Genomic DNA, 27395 nt, shown 5'->3' on the forward strand with positions numbered 1-27395 from the left:
CATCATCATCATCAGCATCACCACCGTGACACACATGCATATATACACGTTTGTAATTGTGTGGTTACTTGTCGGCTCATATTTGTAGTTTTCATATATTATATTTGCTATCTTTAATTAATTATGGCCCCATTTGTACTTATCTTATGTTAAGTTTCAGTCAATCAATCAATACGTCTATTTCTCAGTCAATTCGGATAAGCGAAGAAAACATTTCAAAAATGAGAAAAAAAAATAAAAAAGATTTTCGGAGTGAAAGAATATTCTAAACGTGCATGTTGTTAGTTAATTACGTTGTAGCCAATCCCTATGTTATTTTGTTAATAGATTTTCAGAATCTTTATATTTTTATACATATCTACTTCTAGATTATAGTGTAATCACATACAAAAAATAGAAGAGAAAATGATTAAGAAATAAAATTCGTAATAATCGTAAACCCGAACCTCCCACGATTCCACAAGAATATTGTTTAAAAAGTCAAATCCTTTAATTATCAAAAAAAACAAAATTTAGCTTCTAGTTCCTATATAAAAGAAGAAAACAAAAATTTATTCACCTATTTAAGAAAATAAATTTTAAAAAAATGCTTCCATGAGATAATTTAGGCGATGAAAAAAAAAAAAGATGATTTAGGCATAATGGTTAGGTTCTGCGAAAACGTTGCCATGTAAGTGGGCGGAAGAAGCAACAGCAGGGTCAATGGTGAAGGGTAAATAAGGGAATTCATCTAGCTCCTGAATGAAGCCGCCGAAATCCCCTAACCCGTTGAAGAACCCACCGGAGCTCTCACCGCCATTTCCGTTCCACGTCATCGACACCATCCCTACTTCTTCTTCGTCTTCTACTTCTGAGTTTGTGCAGAATCTCTTGTTCATGTGATGGACTTGATGATGATCATCATGATCATGACTTCCTCTAGATCTAGGGTTTCTTTTTAGGCCCTTTTGGTGAGGGAGGTCGTGGTCATGATCTTGTTTTCCGGTGAGATTCTGGACGATTTTCCTGAAGTTAGAGACGTCGGTCTTAATGATCTCCGGTGCGAATATGTGGATGATGCGGATCTTAGGTTTAGATTTGGTTAGTGTTCTTGACTGCTTGTGCATGGCTATTGTTGGTATGCTTCTTCTTTTCTGAACAGTAGTAGCTTCAATTTCCATATATAGTTTTGTAGAAACAAGAAAATTAGGGTTTATGTGATTAGAAGAGAGATAGTTGGTGAATTTTTATGGTAAGTGGAATGTGATAAGGTTAAGATTTTATAGGAGATAAGGAGAAGAGAGAGAGAAAGGAAATGATAAAGAAAAATAAACTTATTTTAGAGTTACAAGTTTAGTGACAACTAATATATGTTTAGTTAGTCCTTTTGTTTCATTTCGTCAACTCGTATTTCTAGTTTATATGTAGCAGAACGTAAGATCCTCTATATATTATTAATAAAGGCAAATAATATTGATTGATGTCTTGTTGAGATTCAATACATAAACTATAGTTACAATAATTATGAGATTTCATTTATATTGATATGAAAGAGATGTGTCAGGCTGTCTCCGAAGACATGATATTGATAAATCCAAAGGAAGTCCACGGACCCCTCCAACTATAACAAAATCCTCGTTTTGGAATGGCTTAAGACATTTTTTCATTATATTTTTAAGCATATTGTTTGATCATTGATATTAATTTTTTGTGGCTCTACGTACGATATTTCATGTAATTTGTAATCGTTTTCGCATTCATACGACTAAATGTGTACACATAGTGTAAAAACGATCAATATTAAAGTTGGAGTTTATATAACATCATGAAGGTGACACATACAATATTTCCAATTGAAATGTATTTTTTATTTCAACATAGTCGAATTAAAGTAAAAGTAGTCATTAGTATATTTGGCAATGTGTGTTTAGTTTAGGTAGTACGCATAAATCCAGGTGGCTTCAATTAAATAATACCTATAGGATTTCAGAAACTTGTCCCCATGTAATGTACACAAACTCAACCACCTTATCATTTGCAATCTCTAAAGTTCAACATAAAAATACAATTTGTGTGGACCACTACCAAAACTTTTTCTAATCTATGATTACAGCCTTATATAACAACGAGAATCTTAGATACATGTTAATTAAATTAATTGGATGACATTAATGTGAAAGAAAAAAATATATGCAAGGTGTAAAATTAAGAACCACAAATGTCACAGCTACTGGTTGGTGTACATTTAAATACATATATATGTGTGTGAAATGTTCATAAGAGTTTTTTATTCAAAAAAAAAGAAATGTTCATAAGAGTTTTAAGAACCATTTACGAACTTATGATATAACTAACAAGACATAAAGAGATAATAATTATTAGCGTTAATTAGGAAGATAAGAATGTACACTTTGGTCACAAAAAAGGAAGATAAGATTGTACGAAATCGGACGTAATGATATAAGGACATGGAAATGGCATGACCCTCGGGTGCACGAGGCAGTTGCACTTCCTGACGACTAATTTCTCCATTTTACTTGGCTTACTTTTATATTTTTATCTCTTTTCCTTTTATCATGCGAATCCATTCGATCTAAGTTCAACCAATTTATTCCTAATTGTTTTTGTATTATATTGGCCAACTCATTTGAATTATAATGTGTAGTGTTATATATCTTAATTGTGTCTATGCTTGTTAGATTTTCTAACACCTGTTGGATATAAGTAACAATATCTTGAAATCAATACAATACTTATCACACCCACAGACTATATAATATCTTGGACAAGCGATACACTGTCTTCAACAAACAAAACAATCACAAACATATATAGATAATAATACCTCTGTTTTGAGTCAAATAACGACGTCCTATATACTATAGAAAATATAAATTTACACACACTATATAAATTTACACAAGCATACATGTATCATTCTTACTGAACAAGAGATGTTTTTGTAGAAGCCAAAACTTAAATTTTAACTTTATATATGTGTGGTATAGACATCGTCGTACTAACAGTTGAACATTTTAACTAGAATAAGGAATATATTTTATGATACTATATCTTGTGATAATAGCCGTCGGATGTACATGTACCAATGAGATATGAAAGAAATCCAACGGCTAGAAAAATAAAAAAGAAGTGAAACTCCAATGAAAGGATTTGGTTTGTGTGCGTCAGAGGCGAAACACGAGTCTCGTGCTCTCCCTTTTGGATTCGGACCACACGAGCGCAGCGGCTAAAGAAGCAATGTTGTCAAAAACGTGGCTACTAGAGCCGTATGGGTTATGGGCCCCACGATCTCTTTACTTGACGTGGTTCCCAGTTTCAAACTTGTGGTGTATCCTCTTTGGCTGGAACTTTCTTTATTTTTCGAAAATTTAATTCGATTTAATTATTATAATTGTCAAAGTTCTCCAATTTGTACAATGCTAATTCAACACTCGTGCTGCATTAGGTGAAAACTTATTCACACTGGGAAACCTATTATTGTTGATTAATTAAAACTTTTTTTTGTTAGTGTTGCAAAACAAAATTATCATTTATGTTGTTATATATATTTATGAATGTAGATACGGATATGATTGAATCGCACATGTTAACACGTATTGTTCCCTGCCGGGGAAGAAGGAAATCAAAATCATTGGAGAATTATAAGCATCCTACCTACCTTGATTACTAATCATTCGTAGAATCATTTTCCCTAAAATGTCATTTTTTTTTCTAAATACACCCTTGATTACTGAATCTACATACCAAATCATAAAAATAAAATAAAACGTATCTTATAGCAATATTGTTTATGCTATTTCAACACTCGTGCTGCATCAGGTGAAAACTTATTCACATTAGGAAACCTTTATATAAAATTATGTTTCTCATGATATATTTCTAAATTATGTTACTTTATGAAACGTATGCATTCAGTTGTAAAACAAGTTTTTTTCTCTTCTCTTTTTTGAATATAATTTAATATCTATTAAAAAAAAATGATATATTGTTGATTAAAACCTTTTTTTTTTGTGTAGTACAAACAAAAACTTGTTTTTTTACGCTATATGGACCTGTCTCAAGTTTTTAGCCTAGGATTTCAAAATTTTAAAATGCTCGACAAGTTTGCCTCCAGGACCAGATACGAAAATCAAGAAAACAGATCATGTTGTGGTTGGTGATGAGAAGCCGGTTTCAGACAAGGATGATGAAGCCTCTGGAAAATACGATGGTGAATCTCTGATTATGAAGACAATGACTAGAGGAAGAACCTCCTCGACGAAAAAAGTAGCAAACAGGAACGTCAAGATCCGTGAATCCAGTTTGAATGTTGATGATAGCAAAGGCAAGGTTAAGAAAACTGATGAAGAGAAGAAAGGAAGCTCAAAAAAGAGAAGTGCTGCGAGTTTTCTCAAGAGAATGAAAGTGGGTTCTTCGGATGAGACATTGAAGCCTAGCTCTGCGGCTGATTCTTCTACTGCTGGAAAAGGAAGATGAGCAGAACAGAGGAAGAATAACAGCAACAAAGCTGATGCTAAGAGAAGACCAATACCAAGGATAAAGCAAACAAATGAGAAAGCAAGTACTGTGAAGAGAAACAATGGTCAAGCCTCAGAAAGAGAAAAAGAGGCTGCGTCTTCTTCTTCACCACGCTTTAAGAAACGTGCAAGGAGGTGATTTAGTAATTGTACTACACCACTACTTAATTAGCTATATATATATATATATATACACACATATATATCTTCTGAAGAACAGAGCTTTTTTTTGCTACTCAATTAGCTATAAATAACTAAATATTATCAGGTCATACTACGACTCGTTAAATGGTAAAAATGCAAACACTCGAAATCAAATGAGTATAGAATAAAGCATCTCAGTCATTAGATTTAAAAACTTCTGCCTGACGAATCTGCAGGTCATAAAGCATCTGCAGAAACCCAAACCCAGAAAATCAGCACAAATATATATATATATATATATATATATATATATGTATTATAACCATCACGAATGTATCAAATACCTTGGCAGTTGGGAGTTCGACCTCCAACAACCTAAGAATAGCAGCAGCGTCAGTTTCAATGGCCACGTCACCAATATCATCCGCACGCATCTGAAAATGAAACACGATTGGACGAAAAATAAATATCTAGCAGATTTAGAGTAAAACTCGAAACGTTTAGCTCTATAAGAACCAAATGCTAGCAGAATATATAACTTGGACTTGAGATGCAAACCAATAAATTCCAAAAGAGTCAACAAGGCATTCTAATAGGGCATATACCCGATCGAGTCCGACGGGACCAAGTGAGGTCTTAAAATTTTTTGAAGCAGCAGCATGCCAAGCTGTCGCTTGATTTCTTATTCTATCAAATACACTGGCAGCTGGCTGTTCGACCTCCAACATCCTAAGAATAGTAGCAGCGTCAGTTTCAATGGTCACGTCACCAATATCATCCGCACCCATCTGAATATGAAACACGATTGGACGAAAAATAAATATCTAGCATGTTTAGAATAAAACTGGTAACATTTAGCTCTAAAAGAACAGATCTATATATAACTTAACTTGAGATGCAAATCAGAAACCAATAAATTCCAAAAGAGTCGCAAAGCATTGGAATAAGGCATACCAGGTCGAGTCCAACGGGACCGAGTGAGGTCTTAGCAATATTTGAAACATCTTGGCAAGCCATCACTGCATGTAAAGTTATCAAATCCGAGTTAATGCACCAGAAGTCGCCAAAAGAAGAGAGAAAAAAAAAATCCCTAGCAGCTGAAGATCGAACACAAAATCTCCGATGGGAAATTAGTATGAGCAGAAATGGAAAAATAGACGAAAACATGGAGAGAAAATAGAACCTTCCTGAGTACAATCATCTTGACCGGATTGTCTATCGCCGAAAATATCCGGATTTTGAGCGGAGATCGACATTATCAGGTTAGACTGTGAACACGAGCGGAGAAGCTAGCTAGATCGCTAGAGAAGTGCAGTGAGAGAGAGTTGGCATCAATGAAACGGCGACGTTAGTGCTTTTATATCTATTTTGGGCCCTAAAAAGATATGTTCTTAGGCCCCTTTTATAATAATAATGGGTGAAACACGAAATATGGGCTATAGAACATGTGATGCTGAACACTCAAAAGGAACAGCACCTTAATCCGATATAGATCAACGTAGTAGTACTGAATATACACATCAAACCCAAGTAGATCTCTATAAGCATCACAAATCTGCTCTTTACTTTCTCCGGTTTGACTTCTTCTGCCTTCTAACTGAGGAAACTGGCTCGGCGTTGATAGGCACTGGTAAAACGGTTCCTTCGCGTATACCATCTGAATCTGATGACATCTTCTTTAAGGTTTTCTTCGCTTCAATGAAGACCGTAATATCTCTTATCTGTACAATCCATTTTTTACCAGGTCATACTATCACTCGTTAAAATGTTAATAGCAAACCTCAATAAAAGTATAGAAACTTTACCTGTTCTTGAAGATCAGCTATCATCTCGTCTTTTGATCCTAGCAATGCAGCTTCCCTAGATAAACACCAAAAATCAATCCTCTACTATGGTTGATGATTATTTATGTCAAATCAAGAAAGAAGAGCAAACATCTTGCACCTCTCTTCTATTTCTTTGGCTTTCTTCCGCCAAGTTTCCTGCTCTTTTATAAGTTTTCTATTCACCTGAAAACCCAATATTGCATAAGGAAACCTTTCAAGAATTGAACAATGATCAAAATAGAACAAAGGCAGAGATACTCTTACTTCAGTGATACCACTTTTTTCCTCTTCACATTTTTCAATCTCATTCTGAAGCTCCTGCATTTTGTTAACAACAGTTTGCTCAACTGCTTCGGCGACACTACATTCCTGCTTGCTTCTCGCCTCAACAATGAGAGATTCATAGTACTGAAAGACATCACAATCGCAAGTAATTGAGATCACTTGAATCAGTATACCATTAGGTGGCTACAACTTCACCTTATATTAAGTCTGTTCATATATAAATTAGAAGAGAAAGAAACAAGCATCAGAAGAACAACTTGCCTGTCGTTGTCCCTTTAGTTGACTTGCAAGAAGGTCATTATACTCGATTACAATCTGTTCCACAAAAACTTACTCAACTATAAAATCATAAAACCACTGTGGCAAACTGATGATCTAAGATTCATATGCTTTATGCAGGAAAAAAAAATGACCAAGGGTGGTTGAATATCATACTGAATCAACTTTGCTGTTAAAGATGGCTCCGCTAATTCCTGTATCCTCACTACACTCACAGAGACCACAGTCCCCGTCGTGTGACAGACAACGGGTGTTCATTTCTACTGACTTTCCATCAATTTTTGAATGATTTAACCGATGAACATAGCTGTCACCAACATAATCCCAGATTTGTTGTGTTCGCAAATCAAGAGAATAGCAGTGATGCGTTTCTTTCCAGTGCCTGATAGAATGCCCTTCCTTGTATCTACAATTGGAAAACATAATCCACTGTGAATGAAACTTCCACCTCTACGGAAGAAAAAGATGTGGAAATAAATTCAGGTTAACTAAAGCTTGTTACAGTAGAAATGCAAACCAAGCATTACCTTCCACAACCTAAGAAGCCACAGACAAGACATGCCCATACATTCTCTGTTTTTCCACAAATAGAACAGCTTAGTATCTCATCTTGTTGTTGACACAATCGACAAACCTACAAACGAAGTGATCATGTAGTGAAACAAGTGCAAGATATTTGTTAAGAAATGTTTTACGCAAGAAACATGCAAGTATTAAAACTGCAAAGTATGGAACAAAGTGTATTAGCTCAGGGAACACTGCCAATAAATGAACACCGAAAATGTAACACCAACCCATCATATAAAGTGAAACTGCAATGAAATGGATTGAAGGAGAACCACTCACCTGACATGATAGATAAGTCCATTTTGAAGTGCAAGAACACTGAAAGGAGTGATCACAAAGAGTGCTAACTATACCACTGGTATCAGGATCTAATCTCTCTACATGAGTCAAATTCCAAATACAGATATCAGAAAAAAAGGTATATAAAAAATTCAAAGTGATAATAACATAGAAATCGTCTTCTTTAGCACAACTCACCAAGACATATTGGACAAGTAGGTAACTCGGTAAATCCAGCAGGTGCTTCTGCAGCAACCTCATCAAATTCCGTGTGCTCCACCGACATTACATAGAGAATATGACAAACCTCAGCCTAAAACCCAAGAGAAAGTCAATTTCATGCAATCAAATGAACACAAATACAAAATACACGATAAGCTCGTTTTCATATTATAACCTCAGATGGTGAAAATGTTTTCCCATTCAGGTAATTGTAGAAACCATCTGCTGCGGATTGATCACTAAGCGTGATAAGAACACTATATCGATCTTCCATTCCATCGTTCCTAATCAATTTCAAGAAACACCAAATCCTTAATATCATCTTCACAAGTCAAAATCAAATCAAGTAATCAACACCAGTGAATTTTTCCAAGTGATCACCTAAAAGACGAGCAATGGAAATTTCAACGAACCTGATGAAGAGGATATCGGAGACTTGGGAGATGCGGGAATCAAAGAAACGGATAAAATCGAGAGAGGACATGTAATTGGGAACAGCTACGATGAAGAGAGTGGTGGATCGGGAGCTAGGGTTAGGTAGCGAGCTATGTGAAGAGTTGCGGTAGAGATGGATCAAGCCTTTGCGTTCGGTGAGTTTGAGAGATGGTTGTATGAGTTTAAGAGGAGGCTGAGTTCTCTTCGATGCGTAGGTGAAACCTGATTCTTCTTCTTCAATGGAGATTGGTCGCTCGGAGTCAACGGAATGAACTCTGAGGATGAACATCGCCAGAAGCGGGAAAGAGCTCGACGACGAAAGCTACTCTGAGAGAGAAGACGATGCGATGCTTCTTCTGATTTTTCAGTTTTGCTCATCTTAATGGGCTTTAAGTAGTGTCATTGGCCCGATAATTTTCAGCCCAACAATAAACCCGGCTTATCGTTCGTTAATTTTGGGGGTTAATTTTGTTTACTCTTAAAATCAAATCCATTAAGAATCTTCATGGTCGTATTGATAACGTTTTATTTTGGATTAATAATGAGAAGTTCAACTAAAATATTTATCTCGAAATGTAGTTGAAATTTGTTGTTAAAGAATATATAATGCAAGATCACTTTCAATTTTGTTTCTTTTGATTTCAAGATTTCCAACTAAATCAAAATGTAACGAGGCTTGATTGTTACAACATCCACATGACCAAACTCCATATATGTATATAGGCTTCATTCTCTCGCATTTTAGTAATCAAGACATCCATCAAACAAGAATTATATTGACTTTAAAAAATATAAAATAAACTCTTTGTCGTCGTCGCTCTAATGCTCAATTCTCACAAACTCCTAGCCAACATATCTTGGAATCTCCTGTAAGATTCAACCTTCTCCAGCAAAAACTTCTCATGACACCTCGCGATGAATATATCTGCCAAACGATCAATATCTTCATCACCAACACTCTGATGATCATCATTAATGTTATTATTCTCATCAACTTTTTCTTCTAGCCACTCGAGGTATTGAGATTCAAGATTATCCTCATCTTCATGACCATGAACGGAGAAAGGGAAAGGTTTAGTGACAGGAACGACGACATGGGAGGATCCAAAGAAGATGTTGTGGTGGTTCATGGATGACTTTGTTGTGTAAAACATCATCATGAATAACCTCTTCTTGTTGTGTTTAGAAATCTCTATAAGAACGGATTTGGCTCGTGAGAGAGACCGTAAAAGACGGTAAAGAGAGTGTGTGATGAGATTTAGGAATAGGGTTTTGAGATTCATGGAGTGGGAAGAAGATGATGACCTTTTGAGCTGCATGACTCAACGACAACTCTAGAGGCTATCTCACACTCTTCTTTTATGTGCATTAATCGACAATCTCGACTATTTATAAGGGACTTTGTTGACGTTTATAGCCCTACAAGTTCCTGTTATTTACTTAATTATATGAATACGACATAATAGTTTTGTGTCTTACAATTCCTTTCAAAGTTGAACAAGGTACGCGTGAGGAGAATCTAGAGATGACACAATCGTGATACAGAGTTGGTTTCAAATTTTAAACAACTTGCAACTGCCCCCTCCCTAATTATTCATCTCAGTTATAGGTCTTAATATTTTCCCCAACAATTTGCATACTGCAAATTTGAGGTTAATCGCTATGAAAAGTTTGCAATGATAAAAATATGTATGATTTGTTGACATTAGGTAATAGATCGCAAACCACCATATTACACTCCTTTTAACTTTAAGCTCTTGATTTTTATTTACATGTAAGAAAAACAAATTATACAAAGGAAAAACCAAGATTGCTACCTCGTAAATAAATTTACATCACATTCGGAGCACAAATCATATATAGTCCCCGCTGAGAAAAAAAAATCATTCTACAAATAGTTATATAAAAAATGTAGGTTAGGATCTTAAGGTAACAGCCAGAAAAAATGAAACGTAAATCACAAGAAGTTGTTTACGTGTATAGGTTTGGCATATCCTATATAACGTAAACAAAATGAGCATATTTCTTGGCTAAAAAGAGTTAAGAGAGAAGCAGCTTGATAAATTCAAAGTATAGAATCATATAATTACATCACCGCTTATTTCAAACTTCAATCATTTGGCATGCGTCCATCACCAATGATCAATTATGTGCTGTTAAAGCGTTGGGGTAGCTCAATACAACATTTTCCAGTAAATGAGTTCATAAGATCGAATTATATATATATAGATAATTTCTAACATATAGTCATATAGACGTAGTATGAAATATGACATGCACAAATAAATAAATGTTTCTGGGTTTTAGAAATAGAACGAAATCACTAGGGGTCTGATTGGTAACAGCTATAGCTTTACATTTTTTTATTTAGAATATGACTGTAGGTTTATTTGTTGTGGCCGTAGATTTTATTGCTGTAATATTTTGGCTGTAGAATTTATAATTTTGGAAAGTTGAAAATTATGTGATTTAGGAAAAAAGGCTTTCTACAGCAAAAAAAAATGAATTAACGAAATATTTTGGCTGTGAGAAAAAAAGGAAAGCCAAAACTTCTAAAGTTTGATTGGATGTATTTCAAATCTTTGGAAATTTTTTTGCTTTGTAAAGACTCTAAAGCACTTGCCAATCAGACCCTAGATTGTTGTAAGAAATTAAAAAAGCTCTTTTGCATTGCAATCCATTATTTTGTTTTGTTTTTTTTTTTTTTTTTTAACAATCCATTATTTTGAATTAGCTAGGTTCTGAAAAATATTCACATTATCACATATAGTGTGTAAAATCAAATAAATAACAAGTCATTGCTTGCAAAACAATTATGATGCGTATTGATACAAAACAAAAAAAAACAAATCCTAGATGATCTGTTCTCAGGGTCTTGAAGGCCAAGTGTGCATGCATAATTGAAGCTAAAACAGGTTCATTTGCATATACTCGAGAACAGTAGAAAGCCTTATGGGCTTTAGGTTCGGCCCATAAAATGAAGAGAGCAAAGCCTTTTATGAGAGACAATGCTGTTGAGTTATCCGAGTCTTATCCACAGAGACTAGACTAGATAGAGATCGAGAGCAGCACCACCAAAATCCCAAGTCCTAATTAACAACAGTAAGATCAAGTGTGGAAGGGAGTGAGAAACACGCGCGGATAGAGAGCGTGTGATTAGTTAGGATGAGAAAATCCGTATCGCATCTCATCTTCAACGGGGCAAAAGAAAGATCCATCGGCCAATGGACTTGGTCTATAGGGGATGGTGGTGGTAAGTGTGTGCTACTCTACTTATTAGCAAACTTCTCTCCTTTTCCTCTTTATTAGATCTCTCTCTGTTATGATCACTTGATTCAGAGTCTCAACGTTTCTCCTCTGATCTGTGTTGTTTTTCCTCTGTTTGTAAAACAGATACGCTTGTGTTTTAAGTAGATCGATTGGGAAACCCAAGAACACAAAAAGAGTTCCTTTTTCTAAGTACCCAAGAACTGTTTGGTTCTTCTGAGTGATTGGTTCATGTGTCCGAGATTCTGATGATTGGTATTAGCTACATATAGGTGAGTATTATGGATTTAAACAGTTTTGAATTATTGTACTTGTTTAGTTTTTCTGGAGAAGCTTAGGGAGATTGGAAACAAATTAAGATCAGTCTTTTTTATTACATTTGTTTGCTCATGCAATGTAATTGAAATGAAACTTAAAAATTAGGCTTTTCTTCTTGTTTAGTTTATTGCTGGTTTAGGTTTGGAACAGTTTGGCATAAGAAATGCAAATGTTATATGTTGAAGGAGACAAGGAATCTTGTTTTCATTTTTTAAGATTTTGTTTGTGCTTTCCACTGTTGTTAACTATTTAGATCAACAATGTGAAATGGAGTGATGTTACCTGATTGGTTATTTGTTTATAGTTCGAGGAATGACATCAGGGTTGTGTTTTAATGAGCTTTTTTATAATGTAGCAATGTGTTTTTAACTTGCAGGTTTCCAAATTTTGTACTAGTGTTTGGGATTTATAGAGAGTATGAGAAGAGGTAGAGGGAAAGGGAAGAAGCAGAGTGCATCTACTCGGGAAGATCGTGGAAGCGGTGATGAAGAAAAGATTCCTGCTTACAGGAGAAGAGGGAGGCCACAGAAGCCGATGAAAGATGATTTCGAAGAGGAAGAAGAAGAATATGATGAAGAGATGGTAGAGAAAATGGAAGAAGAAGATGAAGAAATTGATGATGGTTCTGTAACAAGTAAAGGTTTGAAGAAGGAGAAAAAGAGGAAGATGTCTAATGGAAGCAATATGGATCTGATTGAAGAAGAGAATGGGTTAGGATCGACATCTATTGGGTTTAGACCAGATGGAAGCCGGAGGAAAAGCAAGCCGAGGCGAGCTGCTGAAGCTGTTGTGGAATGTAACGGGGTTTGAGAAACCTCCCGGTGAAGAACTTCAAGAAACAGGATGACAAATTGACCTGAGGCTTCTTCTTTTCCTTCTTGTTTTTGCTTTTCTTACAAGTTTTTTGAAGTTGACAACTTAGGATCTCTTTTGGTGATTCATGAATCAATGGCATCAATTTGCACTCTCTTCTTTCTTGTGTCTCTTATTTTTTTGGTTTCTGACATTAGCGTCCAAAGATGGTCCCTGCAACACATGAATTTGTAATAAAATTTGGGAGAATGTGGTTGACACTATGAGAATCCTCTATATCTCCAAATATCAAATGATTCTGGCGATGCTATAATTGCAAATTGTGGAAGTTAGGCAAAATATAACAGCAAAGCCCTTAAGGGAAGAAGTGCTGTAATTAGACTTTAGAGATTGGTCTAAATTGAAAAGTTTAACAAAATTAAAATTTGCCAACCAATATTAATATTAAGATATTTTTCATTGAAAAATGTCAAATAATCATACATTTCTAAAGAAACATAAACCCAGGATCCGAAAAAGATAATGATAATAATAACAAGAAATTTGGCAAGTATTCGTCAGTATTGAGTCGATACTATTGACATCAGCATAAATCATAATTTCTCAAAATGTCTAGCTATGACGTAGTGGTAAAACTAGTCAGGGCTAAATTATGAGATCAGGTCTTTAGTTTCAGGGTTTAACCGATGCAGCCAAACAAGTGGAAACCACTTTCACTAAATAAAGCTAAACAAAAAGAACAAAACAAACCTAAACCTAATAAAATAATACTATACTACAGTTTACACAGACTCTGATGGATGATGTCTATGACTTCGATTTAACTTTTCATACTTTTTATTATAACGAAAATCAAGAAAGATCTTTCTTTGGATATTGTTGTAAGTACAAGAAATTATCGAGAAAGAAGTCCAAAATAAAACAAATGTGGCTTTAATTAGCAAAAACAGACAAACAAAGTGAAAACCAAGATAATAATAAACGAAAAAGGAAAAACATTTTGTTACATAATTTGGTTACTTTGCTAAACATGAGAAAGAGGTTAAGCAAATAAAAATAAGAGTACCGAAATTCATTAATAGGTTTGCTTGCACATCTGCCGACACCAGTTAGTTCCCTTGAAGTGTCACATCTTTTGTTGTGTTCCAATAACTGTACTGCTCCTATTTCAGTCTTTAATATTTTAACCTTTCCACGATCAGTATAAAAAAAAAAATTTCTTATCATATTCGTTACTCTTCAACTAACTACAGTGTAGAAGAAACTATCTATTTATAGAACTCTGATCTCCTCGGCAGTTTCCTATTGGTTACCAATGCTGAGTATATAGAATCTATGGAAAATAGTAGTTTTAAAATTCGAATGTTACTATTATTTTAAGTACAAAACAATATCAGATTATCAAAATTTGTAAAGTTGTGAAGTTGGATGTCCTATGGGAGAGTCTGAATATTGCTCCCTGGGTCTCTCAGATAGATGCTTTCAGAATTTAATACTACTTAAATATAAACTTACATCCCACATGACCTATCACCATCACGGTTAATTATGGATATCCAACATTAAAGAGTACCACCCAACACTAGGACTCATATAAAACACATAAATTCCAAAATCTATACCTAAAATCCCTGGACAAGATCAATAAAAATTTTCCCAACAAATGCAAGAGAGATTTCTATTCGTCACGGAGTCACGGATTGAGGTTTACCCAACCCGGTACAAAAGTGTTTACAAATATGTCCAGAAGTTCTAATTCTATCTTTTTGTATCTAAATAAGTTCCACAAAGTTCGACGACAGAAACCAAACATCTGTTGTTGATCCTCTACTCACAACGACGACCAGTCTAACGTTATTGGAAGTTCCACGTAAATTAAAATTGTGTTTCTTTTGTTAATGTTGAAAAAAAAGGGTTAAAAAGTCGACAAAAAATTAGCTTTGAAAATTTGAGGTGTGAAATCATGGTTCGTTTGCACGTGCTCCGGAGTCCGGACCAATCATGTTTACAACTATAAAAACTAATGTTTACAACTATAAAAACTAATGTTTAAACTGTTTTTCTTACTGCTTACAACTATAAACTTATGTTTAATCTATTTTCTTATGATAAACGAAAATAATAAAAGGGTTAAGAATAAATAATTTTCACATGACAAAACTATGAAACAGATACAACTTGAAATGATAAGAAAACAATTCCTTCATATTTTGAAATATAATCAATCTCTCAGGTTTAATTTCCAAGAAGAGTATATTCAGTGCTTTTTCTTCAATTATGTATATTTAACGTGTCGAAAACGGGCTGACCTACTTAATCCAAGTTATCATAGTATTAACTATGTTTACTATTCATAGCCTATAAGTTTTCTTCGGTTTGAAAACAGTTTGATATATATATATATATATCGGTTTGCATTCAGTTCAAAACCAAGTCAAATTTATGGTAGATTGGCTATGGACAAACACAAAATATCATCTCCATTTATTGCCAACCTCATAATGCCAATGGTGGACCAAAAGGAAAAACATGCATTTATTTAAACATGCATTTATTTATTCTCTTTTTTTTTTTTTTTTTTGAGCAAAGTTTTATTCTCTTGACATAAGAAAAAAAAAATGCATTTAACTTGCCAAATAATTGCAAAATAATTGCAAAGAAAAACTCTATAAAAAGGTAGAAAATGTGAACAGTATAAAGTAAAAAAAAAAAGAGAAGAAGTATGTGTACATGAAAGACCTCTCCAATGTTCACTTGCTCCAGTTTCTCCAAGATTAGAAACTGCTACGTCTCTCTCTATATCTCTCTCGTTTTGCTATGTGGTAATTAACAACAGACAACAGTTTTTGTTTGTCCGTACCGTTTTACTTACTCTCTCACTGTCTTTGTCTATTACCAATCTCGTCTCTTTCTTTTTTCCTTCTGTTGTGTTTCTCTCTCTCTCCTTTCTCTAAACCCAAAACAGTCAAAATCAGGGAAGCCAAAATTTTCTTTGCTTTCTTCTCCTTTGGTCCTTTCTTTAAACCCGAGACAGTTAGGTTTGTGAGAGAGAGAATGATGAGAAAAGCCCTTTCTGTCTGAGTAAGAGGAAACCAAAATGGAGATGGGTTCCAACTCGGGTCCGGGTCATGGTCCGGGTCAGGCAGAGTCTGGTGGTTCCTCCACTGAGTCATCCTCTTTCAGTGGAGGGCTCATGTTTGGCCAGAAGATCTACTTCGAGGACGGTGGTGGTGGATCCGGGTCTTCTTCCTCTGGTGGTTCAAACAGACGTGTCCGTGGAGGCGGGTCGGGTCAGTCGGGTCAGATACCAAGGTGCCAAGTGGAAGGCTGTGGAATGGATCTAACCAATGCAAAAGGTTATTACTCGAGGCACAGAGTTTGTGGAGTGCACTCTAAAACACCTAAAGTCATTGTCGCTGGTATCGAACAGAGGTTTTGTCAACAGTGCAGCAGGTTCTTTTATTCTTCCCAGTTCTACCCTTTAGTTCTATTGTTTATTTACATGTTTTGCCATTGCCGGAGATATTCGAGTCCGGCCAAGGCTTTCCTTGTTCCACTGTTGTGAATCAAATCTAAAGGCTTTAGCTTTTTGTGATTGTCAGTGTCGTATGCTTTTTTGGCTTTAACGTCTTTTTATTTTCATTTTAAAAACTTTACAGCTTAGTTTTGTAACCTGGTCTTATGTTTGTTGGACTCGTTGGGCTTATTTTTGGGAACATGTTTACGTGTACTTGTAGATGCTTCTCTTTTATTTATTTTTGATTTTGTCTTTCTAAAAATCTATAATCCAAGGAGATATGAAATGAATGGACAAGAAGAAAGCCATTGCCCTCATTATCTTTGCTTCTTTAGGTCATATCATTATTGAGGGGGACAAAAAAAGTGTACCATAGCATCATTGACGTGATCATTGAGGAACTCTGCTACATCACAAGTGTGTGGTTTTAGATTCTAATTCAAAACTGATGACGAAAGCTTATAATGAGTTATAGAATGTATAGAAACGGTGGTTAACTTGGAGAGGTCCTATGTTTGGAATGTTCTGTTATGTTGCTTTTCTTTGAAGTTAACTCAATCTGAATGAATCACATAGGTTTCATCAGCTTCCGGAGTTTGACCTAGAGAAAAGAAGTTGCCGTAGGAGACTCGCTGGTCACAATGAGCGACGGAGGAAGCCACAGCCTGCCTCTCTCTCTGTGTTATCTTCTCGTTACGGGAGGATCGCACCATCACTTTACGGTTAGATCCTAAAGCTCGACATATTATAAGACCGATTTGTGTGCTTAATTTATCCTTAAAAGATAGATGTTTATATGCTTATAACAGGAAATGCTGATGCTGGAATGAATGGAAGCTTTCTTGGGAACCAAGAGATGGGATGGCCAAGTTCAAGAACGTTGGATACAAGAGTGATGAGACGGCCTGTGTCATCACCGTCGTGGCAGATCAATCCAATGAATGTATTTAGTCAAGGTTCAGTTAATGGAGGAGGGACAAGCTTCTCATCTCCAGAGATTATGGACACTAAACTAGAGAGCTACAAGGGAATTGGCGACTCAAATTGTGCCCTCTCTCTTCTGTCAAATCCACATCAACCACAGGACAACAACAACACATGGCGAGCTTCTTCAGGTTTTGGCCCCATGACGGTTACAATGGCTCAGCCACCACCTGCACCTGGCCAGCATCAGTATCTGAACCCGCCTTGGGTATTCAAGGACGATGACAATGATATGTCTCCTGTTTTGAATTTGGGTCCGTACACCGAGCCAGATAATTGCCAAATAAGCAGTGGCACAACAATGGGTGAGTTCGAGTTATCAGACCACCATCATCAAAGTAGGAGACAGTACATGGAAGATGAGAACACAAGGGCTTATGACTCTTCTTCTCACCATACCAACTGGTCTCTCTGAGAGAATCTTCTTACAATGAACGATTCTGCAATATCTTATCTTTTGTTTTTTTTTTTTTTCTTTCTGTTATCTGCTATTAATAAACCAGACAATTGTGGCCAGAGAATGGCTTTTGATTTTTTTTGTTATGCGTGTTGTTGTTTTATCGCCATGAAATCAAAGTTATGAGATCATTCTTATCTTTATAATTCTTCATAATCACCAGAAGACGACTCAACAGATTCTTATATTTATAAAAAGGTCTCGTCAGAAACAGTAAGAAGTAAAGACGGTGATAGTGACCTTTCTTCCTAAAGATATCATCATCATTCATCAAAAAAAGAAAGAAAGAAAAAGATCTCATCATCTTCCATGGTCATCAGAGCTTTGCTACAGAGACGTAAAGAGAATATCATAAATGGGCTTAATAATGGGCCTAAGAGGCCCACATGAACTTTCGTTAGATTCTTCTAATTAGGCTTTCTCGGGCTCTACCGTCTCGTCTCCTGAAGAACAACAAAACATCTTTCATTGAGCTCCGCCACTGAATCGCTCATCCTTCGCTTCTTCGAATTCCAAAGGTTAGACTTTTCTGAATTCTTCAATGATCCCTCTTCGTTTTTTTCTGTAACATTTCTTCTCTTCGTTAGTGGTGGATTCCTTTTCTCCTTGTATTACAACTTTGATGAGCTTAATGAGCTTTTCACAAACTAGGGTTCTGCTTTTACTTTTATCAAATCTTGGATTTTTTGTTCCAATCCAATGTCTCTCTACATAAATTTTGGGTCTTTAAACCAGATTATATTGACGATCTAGAAATGGGTTCATAAATTTGTAAAGACCGCGACTTTAAAACTTCAATTTGATGAAATTCCTTCAAATCCGCGTCTTTTGATACACTCCGCATTGAAAATTTCACATTTTAATGTTATTTTTTTATCGTGTTTTCTATGTTTTACTTGTGTGCGTTAGGTAGAACCGTAGAAGAAATCATGGATCCAGCTGAAATGAGATATTTGGAAGAAGAGGATGGTCCGTTGATGAAGACAATCAAAGGTAGTATCACTGGTTTTGGTGCTGGGACGATTTACGGAACTGTTTTAGCGACGTGGAAAGATGTTCCAAGAGTGGAGAGAAATGTGGCTCTTCCAGGACTTATTAGAACACTGAAGATGATGGGAACCCACGGGCTGACTTTTGCTGCCATCGGAGGCGTTTACATTGGTGTTGAACAGCTGGTTCAGAATTTCAGATCCAAGAGAGATTTTTACAATGGTGCTATTGGTGGTTTTGTGGCTGGAGCTTCTGTGCTTGGCTATAGAGGTAATGCTTTTTCTTCTTCACTTATGGTTCGTTACTGTATCGATGGTTAAGTAGTTTCGAACTGATATGGTTTTGGGGAAGACCATTTGAAGTTGCTGGAACTAGCAGTATGTAGTTCACTTCACGTGTTTTAGGAGCTTAGTAGTTATTGATGGACAAACAACGATTTCGAGTTGTAGTAACTAAGAGAATTATGATGGGAAGAAATTGATTCTTCCTTACCTCAAGTTAATGTTATTTGGTGCCTACTGTGTAGCATATCTATATGATACCACAAGTGGATCAAGACTTTGGTATTGACTATTGAGTATGTACAAGAAACTCCCAAATTCTCATATAGTAAAGATCGAAAGTACATAGCTTTGAGAGACATGATGCTATAGATTTGTGCATTCTTTTGATGCTATACTTCATTGTAATTTGGTTTATTTTGGTGATAATTTGTTTTCCTTTCTTGTTACAGCAAGGAGCATCCCAACAGCGATAGCTGCAGGTGCAACACTAGCTGTTACCTCTGCTTTGATTGATTCTGGAGGTCAGACCACAAGAGTAGACACTGGCAGAGAATACTATCCTTACACCGTCGAGAAAAGAGCTGAAGCTGATTCCTGATTTCACCTTTGGTGACTGAATTAATAAGATGTGCATTCGCAGATCCCGGGCTCTTGAGATATTCTCTCTTCCATGTCCTCTCTTTTTTGTTTATTGTATCTGGATATGTGAAATCATGAAACTCTTTGCTCTTGTTTCCTCCTGTTTTCTGGAGAGCGACTCTATCACATCTTTTGTCTGAATGTTTCCTACAATAAAAATTCAACTTTGTCTGCAAATGTAACAAATGCTTCAGCTTTTAGGAATCAGTAATCAGTAATCAGACATTTGCTTGCTTTTGTTAGTAATCTCAAGCTAGTTTATTTATCTGAATTTATAATAGATTTGAACGTGACAAGCATAAGGAAACAAACATGAAACATGTATAACAACAATCAGATGATATGGATTTGGAGATCTACATGTAAAAGCAGATGATATGGATTTGGAGATCTACATGTAAAAGCAGAGTTGTAGACGTGGCAATAAATCATTGGCTATCTTAAATTTCCTTGTGGTATGGCTAATCTTGTGGTTCTTGTCCAAGTAACTATCGCATCACAGTGAGTGACCGAGTTCTTTTTCCAGAGACCTCTGCAGCGATGGCGGGGATCATAAGCCCTAGCCCTACGGCTCTTTATTTCACCAGGTAATACGAGTTCCCTCAACTGAAAGCTGACTCCTTTTGAATATCGCCAAGTTCTTTAATCTTGAAGTTAACAGTTTCGATTTCTGATGCAGTAATGTCGGTGGGAGGAGACTGAAAGCGGTGAGCTGGGCGGGAAAGAGCGTCTCTGGGAACACTATCCGCCGGAGAAGCTTGAGGATTGCTGCAGAAGTGAAATTCGTGAATGCAGAAGAAGCAAAGCAGTTAATAGCTGAAGAAGGTTACTCGGTGGTGGATGTGAGAGACAAGACTCAGTTCGAGAGAGCTCATATAAAATCTTGCTCCCATATCCCTCTCTTCATTTACAACGAAGACAACGATATTGGTAAGAACTATAACCTTAACTTGAACAAACAGTTGGCATTATTATAATTCTGAGATTCTGAGTGGGTTTTGTCTAAACAAAATTGCAGGCACCATCATAAAGAGGACAGTGCACAACAATTTCTCAGGGCTCTTCTTTGGTTTGCCTTTCACGAAAGTGAATCCGGACTTCCTTAAATCCGTTAAAAACGAGTTTTCTCAAGACCGCAAACTTTTACTTGTTTGCCAAGAAGGTCTCAGGTTAGTAGAACAAACTCTGGATTTCACTGAGACATTGTACCACCGAATGTAATATGAAGAGACTTTTAAGTTTCTTTATTCGATCTTGAAAAGATCTGCAGCTGCAGCTAGTAGATTGGAGGAAGCAGGTTACGAAAACATCGCTTGTGTAACATCAGGGCTACAATCTGTAAAACCAGGTTTGATTCCATTTGGTTTCATCTAAGATCATTTCTTGATGGGTTGTGGAGATAGTTTGGATTTGAGAAAGATGATGAATCGAATTCACTGGTTGTTGCGTCTTTAGGGACATTTGAATCAGTTGGATCCACCGAGTTGCAGAATGCAGGCAAAGCAGGGCTTATCACAATTCAAGGCAAGATCTCAGCAGTCTTAGGAACAGTGCTCGTGTGTAAGTATAATTTACCATAGAGTTGAAGAGTATACATAATGTTGTTTGATCTTTTCTTTTGGTTATGAATAAGACTTTTTTGAACTTGCAGGTGCTTATTTGTTCATACAGTTCTTCCCGGACCAAGCAGAGAAGCTCTTTCCTCCAACAAGCTAAGACAAGACAAAACAACAATTGATCCAGAGAAGTTTTCACCTGTTTTGAATGTGTAGAGATGCTTAAGAGAAAAGATTGAAAAAGATTTATATAGATGGTATTGAGCAAAGTTGATATCTGCTTATAACAATTGAAAGAAATCAACACTTAAAAAGACAAGGTTGCATAATGTTTTTCAAGGACAAAAACGTGGATATTTAAAACTAATAAATATGATCAAAGCAGAGAGAAACCTACACAAACAGAGCTTTAGGAGTTAGAGAGAGTGCTGTGTATTTAAGTTCTGATGTCAAACGTGCTAGCAATCCCTGAGTAACAACGGATCAAGAGAACTCTACAGTGACTCTGACATTTTCCATCGCCATTGGTCTTTAGTCGCCTTGTAGGCAGTAAAGTTGCCGAATATTTCCAGTTGCTATCACCAAAGAAACAGATACATATAGAGCATTGCATGACCAGTGAAGTAAATGAACTAGAATGTGGATTTGATTTGATTACCGTAGAGCCAGTCTTTAAAATGCATGTGGAACGCTGTAGTAAGTTCTCGTTTTCGGTTTTCTTCAAGAGATGTTTCTCTTAATGATTGTCTTGTTTCTTCTAAATTCTTAAGCTGCTCAAAACCAAAACGTAGTTAAGGGATTAGATGCTGGGATATGGATGAAAAACAAACAAGCAATTTTATGCAGAAAAGCAACAAAAAAAAACCATACGTTTGTCTGCTGCACTGCCTTATATGCATCTGGCAATGGAAATGGATTGTCTTTCGTGGAACCAAGCGCTTCGCCCTCAAACCAGTTTGGGATCTGAAGCAGTGACATTGATGTGAGACCTTAACCCATGATCACAATCTTAGTAACCAACATCACTAGTTATTAGAGGAAAATTAAAATAACAAAAAGGGGAATCTAACCAAAAAGGTAGTGAACTGGTCAGGGTCCACACAAGAAGCCGGTTCAGATTGTTTATCAGAGGCGCCAGTCGGATGTGATAGTGAGTCATGCGGATCAACTGCTCCCAGTGCCAAGGATTCATTCCATTTGTTGATAGTTGGCTGAATTCCTACCTCGGTTATGTGCTCCTCCAAGTGTGAGTAAAATGTATTATATGGAGCAACCTGGAACAGATCACAGTCACATTGATGCCAACAGTTATAGACAACACATCAGAAGATGTTTCCCTCAACTCAACTGAAGAAGTGACTACAGTGTTCAACTGTCCAAACACCATGAACTATTTATATGATCATGAGTATACCAGGCTTTTAACACAGAAAAGATATAATCTAAAGTTACAAAAAACTGTGGTCTATTTACTAATTCCAGCTGAATATCAGAGCGGGAAAGAGAAGAGTTGTGTATGCTAATATGCAGCCCGATATAAAACTTGTAAATTCAACCCTCAATCTTAGGGAGACACAACACCTGTAGTTTGTGGTTATCACCAACAATAAGAGGTCGCTGATTGACTCCCAAAAAGAACACACATTCACGGCAATTGGCGATGCAGATTCGTTTGGTAGCTACAATCACATGAACTCTCTCACAATGCTCAACTCTTACTGCCTGCAGAGAACATAAAATATTCTCACTGCATCTTCTAACCTGAACCTCGTTAACAAAGACTAAAACAGGAAGGAGTATATATGGCGTACCTTGCCAGCAGCTCCCAGAACGATAGTAGAATCAGAACATCCATACACAGTTGCATATCTCAATGGTGCTAACAGATAAATAACAGAATCATGGCAATTGGCAACCTGCAGAATACACAAAACATGCAATTGACGTGCATACATGAGCGAAAGAAACTAAATGAGGAATACAAAATGTGAAAGATTGCTGATTAAAATGCAAACTAGTTGTTTAATACGGACCTTAACTGATCTACCCTTAAGATCAGAAGCCTGCTTGAAAAGTGAGGTCTTAGAGACTCCCTCAATAATACACGGACCTCTGTCGTTAGATGAAACTTTATTAAGAGCTCCAAAAGAATTTGCCATTGCAGCATCTTGATCAGAGGCATTAGATGCCCCATTTTCTTTTCCAGAAATTCTGTCAGAAATGCTCTCTAAGGCAGAAGCTATGTCTTTGAGAAGCCAATCATTCACTTGGGAAGCAGGAACGGGGACAGCGGGCATATTGGAATCAGAATTCGCAAAAAAAGGACTAGCTTGGCTTAAAGAAGGTACATCAAATCCCTTATCACCATAATGAACAAGAAATCCAATATGCTCCAAACTCCCCATAGACAGGACCTGAGGAGGAGGTTTGGACCATCTAACATGAGATATTCGTTCTTTTCCATTTCCCATAATATTTGTATTACAACATAAGTTTTTATATCCATCTAATACAAACAGTTATTCATTCCCAAATGAGATAAAAAAAAGGTTAACACATACCAAAGATTCATCTCCTTCTCCCTCCCCAGGCTCTGCAAGGAGAGCAACAATATTTGCTATGTGCTTTTGCAGATACGATAATTGATGAGCTTCTTCATCTGCCGGTGATGGCATAAACCGACGGCTGTTGCTACGAACAAGCTGCAAGATGATGAAAGGAAATTAAACTTAAACTTCAACAACAACAACGTTGTCATATATTGCTTAATGCTAACGTAATTTCTTAACTTGCATTGCAAAGTTATAGTGGAATCCAATGCAAATAGATCACAAGATAACATTTTGAGGCACATTACATAATTAAGAGAATGTAAAACGAAGAAGAGTTGCCTGAATTGGAGATAATGCGGACAAGTATCCATCAAAAGCAGAAGTCGATGGCCAAACATCAGCCACAGAAGCAGAGTCCTTATGCGTCCTAGGCAACAACTTCTTATACGATTGAATGAAGAGAAACAACAACAGATCCCTCAAATCAGCTCCGACGGAATCAACTTCCTCAGGTTTGGCCAAAACCAATGGGTCAGTCTCGCAATGGAGCACCGAACCGAGAGTTTCAAGAACGAGGCGCGCATGGTCATTGGAGATCGAGAGTGCATCGGAAATGGCAGCAGATCCGACGCGGTTATTCGTTGCGGAAGCAGCTAACTTTTGCTTGATCGGAGCTAGAGTTTGAATCGGGTCGGTAAAAACAAGCTTCTGGATCGGAAGAAGGCCGTGCTCGAAAGGAACACGTCTCGGGTGGATTACTAAATTCGGACTTTGAATCGGGTTCGGAGTTTCAATCGGGTCTGGGTCAGGTGGTGGTGATTGGTCGATGAGTTCTTCGGTCATTATGCCTCAAAACCAGAGAAAGAGAATGAGAGAACAGTTATGAAGAAGTTGCAGATCTTTGAACAATTGTCATCGAGAAGAAGAAGAGAAGAGAGAGAGTGTTATATTTATTACAGTGTGTGCAACCACATGCTATTATCCTACGCCTCGTGATGAATAATGGGTCAAAAAGGCCGATAGTTAAATGGGCTTTAACGGCCCATTAAGTAACACTTGATAATTAGTTCCTTCTCCGTTCGTTGTAAAACTGCGAATCAGTTTCTTACCGTCGTCAATGGATGATTATTTGGCAGCTTACTATAATCTACCGGCGATTGTTCCTCCTCCGCAGCCGGGGGTGGCTCCGATTCCAATTACTTCCGCTCATTCCGTTTTTTTGCCTACACATGTCTCAATCGGAGCTCGCGATGAGGTTCGGACGCTTTTCGTCGCCGGACTTCCTGAAGATGTCAAGCCTCGGGAGATCTATAATCTGTTTCGAGAGTTCCCAGGTTATGAGACTTCACATCTCCGGAGCTCAGATGGAGCTAAGGTAATCATTTTATATCTCTCCGGATTTGTGATTTGGGTACTGATGTTTTCCGGCGAAGAGACTGAGAATCTTACTTTATTTTTTTTGGTAGCCCTTCGCATTTGCTGTGTTCTCGGATCTGCAATCAGCTGTAACGGTGATGCATGCTCTCAATGTGAGTACAAATTTCTTCGAACTTGCTCTTGCAAGTAAATTTGGTGTCTTTATGGTTGTTCTTATTCAATCTAAGTAACTTGAAATCGTTTGGTTGGGTTTTGTCTGCGTAAATGAATAAGCTTTGTCATTTACCTTTGCCTGGATTAAGCAACATTCTGAATTTATTTATGAAGAGCATTAAGTCATCTTTGTTTATTTTTTTACCTTTTAGGGAATGGTGTTTGATCTTGAAAAGTATTCTACTCTTCACATTGACCTTGCCAAATCAAATCCCAAATCTAAGCGTTCAAGAACAGGCAAGTAGTAGGATTCTTTCGGTTCGGTAGCTCAATAAAAGTTTGATCTTTGCTATTGTGTTAATTTTTATTTTGTGATGTGGTAGATGATGGTTGGGAAAGCTTGAAAAAACCCAAGCCTTGGAGCACCACTACTGAATCTGGTAAGATCATTGGCACACACCTTCATCTTGGGGCTTCTTGTGACCTTTTGTATTTTATGTTTCTTGTATCTGAATATTTGTATAGTATTTTATTGTTCCAAACTTCCAATCTTCACGATCCTCACGCAGCCACGCTCATGCATGTTAGCTCTTTTTGGTTTAAGATTTTACACTTGGGCTATAAGTGCCGTCAACATGGTTTCACGTTTCTGAAAGCTCACACTGCACATTCTTGCACGTTTGGGCACTAGCAGGTTTTGGCAGCTTTCACACTCCTGGAATGAGTAGTTCTACTTACAACACAATTGGTTATTCACCTGCACAAAGGTCATCTGCACTACTTGAGCACATTTTCTGGTTACTTGTGAATGCTTAGATTCTGTTTGTTTGTTGCACACACTTTTCTTGTATCTCTGCCCTGTAATCTGACCTACTTAAGGCTTAGCTGAACTAGTCAAGTTTCCATGCCCTGGATACGAGAGTGCTTGTTCTTTCTTAGCTAACAGCTTACGAAACTCAGGGTCTCATTATATTCTTTTTTCTCGTTCAGTCAAGGAATTGCTAATGTTGCTGGGAGGGCACCAACTACTGGAAATTCTGTAAGCTTCTGCCTATTTTATACTTTTATATGAATATTGTTTTCTGTCTGGACGAAAAACAGTGAGGTAAACTATCCTTACCAGTGAACATGACAATCTCTGTTCTTTTGACAGAGTAAAGCGGCAGATCCTTGTCCAACACTTTTCATAGCGAATATGGGACCAAATTGCACTGAAGCTGAGCTAATTCAAGTTTTCTCGAGGTAAGAATACTCTATTCTCCACGCAAAACTGTGACCACTAGAGATAGTTTTCACTCTCTTTCCTCTCAGATGCCGTGGATTCTTGAAGCTGAAGATTCAGGGTACATATGGGACTCCTGTTGCATTTGTTGATTTCCAGGTACAGCTCTTGCAATATTTTTTTCTAAATGAAATCGAGAGAGATCCTATTTTGTTTAAAGAGTGAATTGACTACTTCAATATGTGTCTCTGCAGGACGTCAGCTGCTCAAGTGAAGCACTACATACTCTTCAAGGGACAGTGCTTTACTCATCCCTCACTGGGGAAGGTTTGAGGCTGCAGTATCCTTCACTTCTATACCCATTTTATTTCTTTGTTTTTTTACTCGTGGGACTTTACAGCTTTCCCAAGAACTGACTTAACAAGCAATATCAGATATGCTAGATCACGGATGGGAATGCGTAAGAAGATTAATTCGGGTTAAAATTGATTAAGCTCTGATTAGTAATGATAAAGTAGAAATGTCATGCCAAAACGGCATAGGTACTGAACTTTGCTATATGCATGTATAGTTACAGTACGCAGATGTATTATTTATCATATTAATTTAAGGGATCATATTTGGAGAGCAAGTTTTATGTAAGAGTCTTGAAATTATACAGAACCATGGTTCCTTTATACATATACTTCTTGGGAAATCTTATAGAAACAGG

At 36.7% G+C, this 27395-nt stretch overlaps 9 protein-coding genes across 12 annotated transcripts; 5 read left to right on the forward strand and 4 right to left on the reverse strand.

Annotated features, from left to right (window-relative positions):
* Positions 1–607: 607 nt before the first annotated feature.
* LOC9316037 (VQ motif-containing protein 17) lies at positions 608–1552 on the reverse strand. Its single transcript, XM_002881777.2, has one exon. The coding sequence runs from the start codon at positions 1158–1160 to the stop codon at positions 633–635; it is 528 nt and encodes a 175-aa protein (XP_002881823.1). The 5' UTR covers positions 1161–1552; the 3' UTR covers positions 608–632.
* Positions 1553–4740: 3188 nt separating this feature from the next.
* LOC9317891 (BRCA1-associated protein) lies at positions 4741–8914 on the reverse strand. The gene is made up of 15 exons (XM_002881779.2): positions 8533–8914; positions 8295–8403; positions 8096–8210; positions 7898–7995; positions 7579–7685; positions 7208–7457; positions 7034–7087; positions 6752–6895; positions 6606–6670; positions 6467–6521; positions 5845–6382; positions 5616–5680; positions 5267–5449; positions 5006–5095; positions 4741–4909 (listed from the first exon to the last, which is right to left on the reverse strand). The coding sequence occupies exons 1-11, from the start codon at positions 8841–8843 to the stop codon at positions 6224–6226; spliced, it is 1467 nt and encodes a 488-aa protein (XP_002881825.1). The 5' UTR covers positions 8844–8914; the 3' UTR covers positions 4741–4909; positions 5006–5095; positions 5267–5449; positions 5616–5680; positions 5845–6223.
* Positions 8915–9169: 255 nt separating this feature from the next.
* Positions 9170–10883, reverse strand: LOC9317892. The gene has a single exon (XM_021029318.1). It carries the CDS (start codon positions 9871–9873, stop codon positions 9388–9390), a length of 486 nt encoding a protein of 161 aa, XP_020884977.1. The 5' UTR covers positions 9874–10883; the 3' UTR covers positions 9170–9387.
* Positions 10884–11617: 734 nt separating this feature from the next.
* LOC9317893 (YTH domain-containing protein 1) lies at positions 11618–13228 on the forward strand. Its single transcript, XM_021028571.1, has 3 exons — positions 11618–11807; positions 11948–12093; positions 12516–13228. The coding sequence occupies exon 3, from the start codon at positions 12557–12559 to the stop codon at positions 12947–12949; it is 393 nt and encodes a 130-aa protein (XP_020884230.1). The 5' UTR covers positions 11618–11807; positions 11948–12093; positions 12516–12556; the 3' UTR covers positions 12950–13228.
* A 2427-nt stretch (positions 13229–15655) lies between these two features.
* LOC9316039 (squamosa promoter-binding-like protein 9) lies at positions 15656–18056 on the forward strand. The gene is made up of 3 exons (XM_002879926.2): positions 15656–16405; positions 17046–17191; positions 17279–18056. Exons 1-3 carry the CDS (start codon positions 16050–16052, stop codon positions 17866–17868), a joined length of 1092 nt encoding a protein of 363 aa, XP_002879972.1. The 5' UTR covers positions 15656–16049; the 3' UTR covers positions 17869–18056.
* Positions 18057–18238: 182 nt separating this feature from the next.
* On the forward strand, positions 18239–20019 carry LOC9316040 (outer envelope pore protein 16-3, chloroplastic/mitochondrial). Of its 2 annotated transcripts, XM_021028570.1 has the most exons (3): positions 18239–18428; positions 18820–19170; positions 19634–20019. In XM_021028570.1, exons 2-3 carry the CDS (start codon positions 18840–18842, stop codon positions 19780–19782), a joined length of 480 nt encoding a protein of 159 aa, XP_020884229.1. In that variant the 5' UTR covers positions 18239–18428; positions 18820–18839; the 3' UTR covers positions 19783–20019. The 2 variants fall into 2 exon arrangements, with proteins under 2 accessions (XP_020884229.1, XP_002879973.1); XM_002879927.2 differs by lacking the exon at positions 18239–18428 and having other exon boundaries at positions 18783–19170.
* Positions 20020–20297: 278 nt separating this feature from the next.
* Positions 20298–21705, forward strand: LOC9316041 (rhodanese-like domain-containing protein 9, chloroplastic). The gene is made up of 6 exons (XM_021028569.1): positions 20298–20410; positions 20503–20753; positions 20842–20992; positions 21086–21171; positions 21279–21383; positions 21475–21705. Exons 1-6 carry the CDS (start codon positions 20364–20366, stop codon positions 21537–21539), a joined length of 705 nt encoding a protein of 234 aa, XP_020884228.1. The 5' UTR covers positions 20298–20363; the 3' UTR covers positions 21540–21705.
* Positions 21613–24863, reverse strand: LOC9316042 (TBCC domain-containing protein 1). The gene is made up of 9 exons (XM_021028564.1): positions 24271–24863; positions 23941–24081; positions 23413–23793; positions 23191–23295; positions 22961–23101; positions 22450–22653; positions 22250–22342; positions 22038–22149; positions 21613–21954 (listed from the first exon to the last, which is right to left on the reverse strand). Exons 1-9 carry the CDS (start codon positions 24772–24774, stop codon positions 21911–21913), a joined length of 1725 nt encoding a protein of 574 aa, XP_020884223.1. The 5' UTR covers positions 24775–24863; the 3' UTR covers positions 21613–21910.
* Positions 24864–24924: 61 nt separating this feature from the next.
* LOC9317894 lies at positions 24925–27380 on the forward strand. Of its 3 annotated transcripts, none has more exons than XM_021028567.1 (10): positions 24929–25306; positions 25398–25460; positions 25674–25758; positions 25845–25901; positions 26156–26228; positions 26452–26500; positions 26615–26703; positions 26773–26842; positions 26938–27023; positions 27118–27380. In XM_021028567.1, the coding sequence occupies exons 1-10, from the start codon at positions 25049–25051 to the stop codon at positions 27164–27166; spliced, it is 879 nt and encodes a 292-aa protein (XP_020884226.1). In that variant the 5' UTR covers positions 24929–25048; the 3' UTR covers positions 27167–27380. The 3 variants fall into 3 exon arrangements, with proteins under 3 accessions (XP_020884224.1, XP_020884226.1, XP_020884225.1); XM_021028566.1 differs by having other exon boundaries at positions 24945–25306; positions 26153–26228; XM_021028565.1 differs by lacking the exon at positions 27118–27380 and having other exon boundaries at positions 24925–25306; positions 26938–27111.
* The last annotated feature ends 15 nt before the right edge of the window (positions 27381–27395 follow it).

The sequence above is a fragment of the Arabidopsis lyrata genome (assembly GCF_000004255.2).
Source record: "Arabidopsis lyrata subsp. lyrata unplaced genomic scaffold ARALYscaffold_4, whole genome shotgun sequence".
Taxonomy (NCBI): domain Eukaryota; kingdom Viridiplantae; phylum Streptophyta; class Magnoliopsida; order Brassicales; family Brassicaceae; genus Arabidopsis; species Arabidopsis lyrata.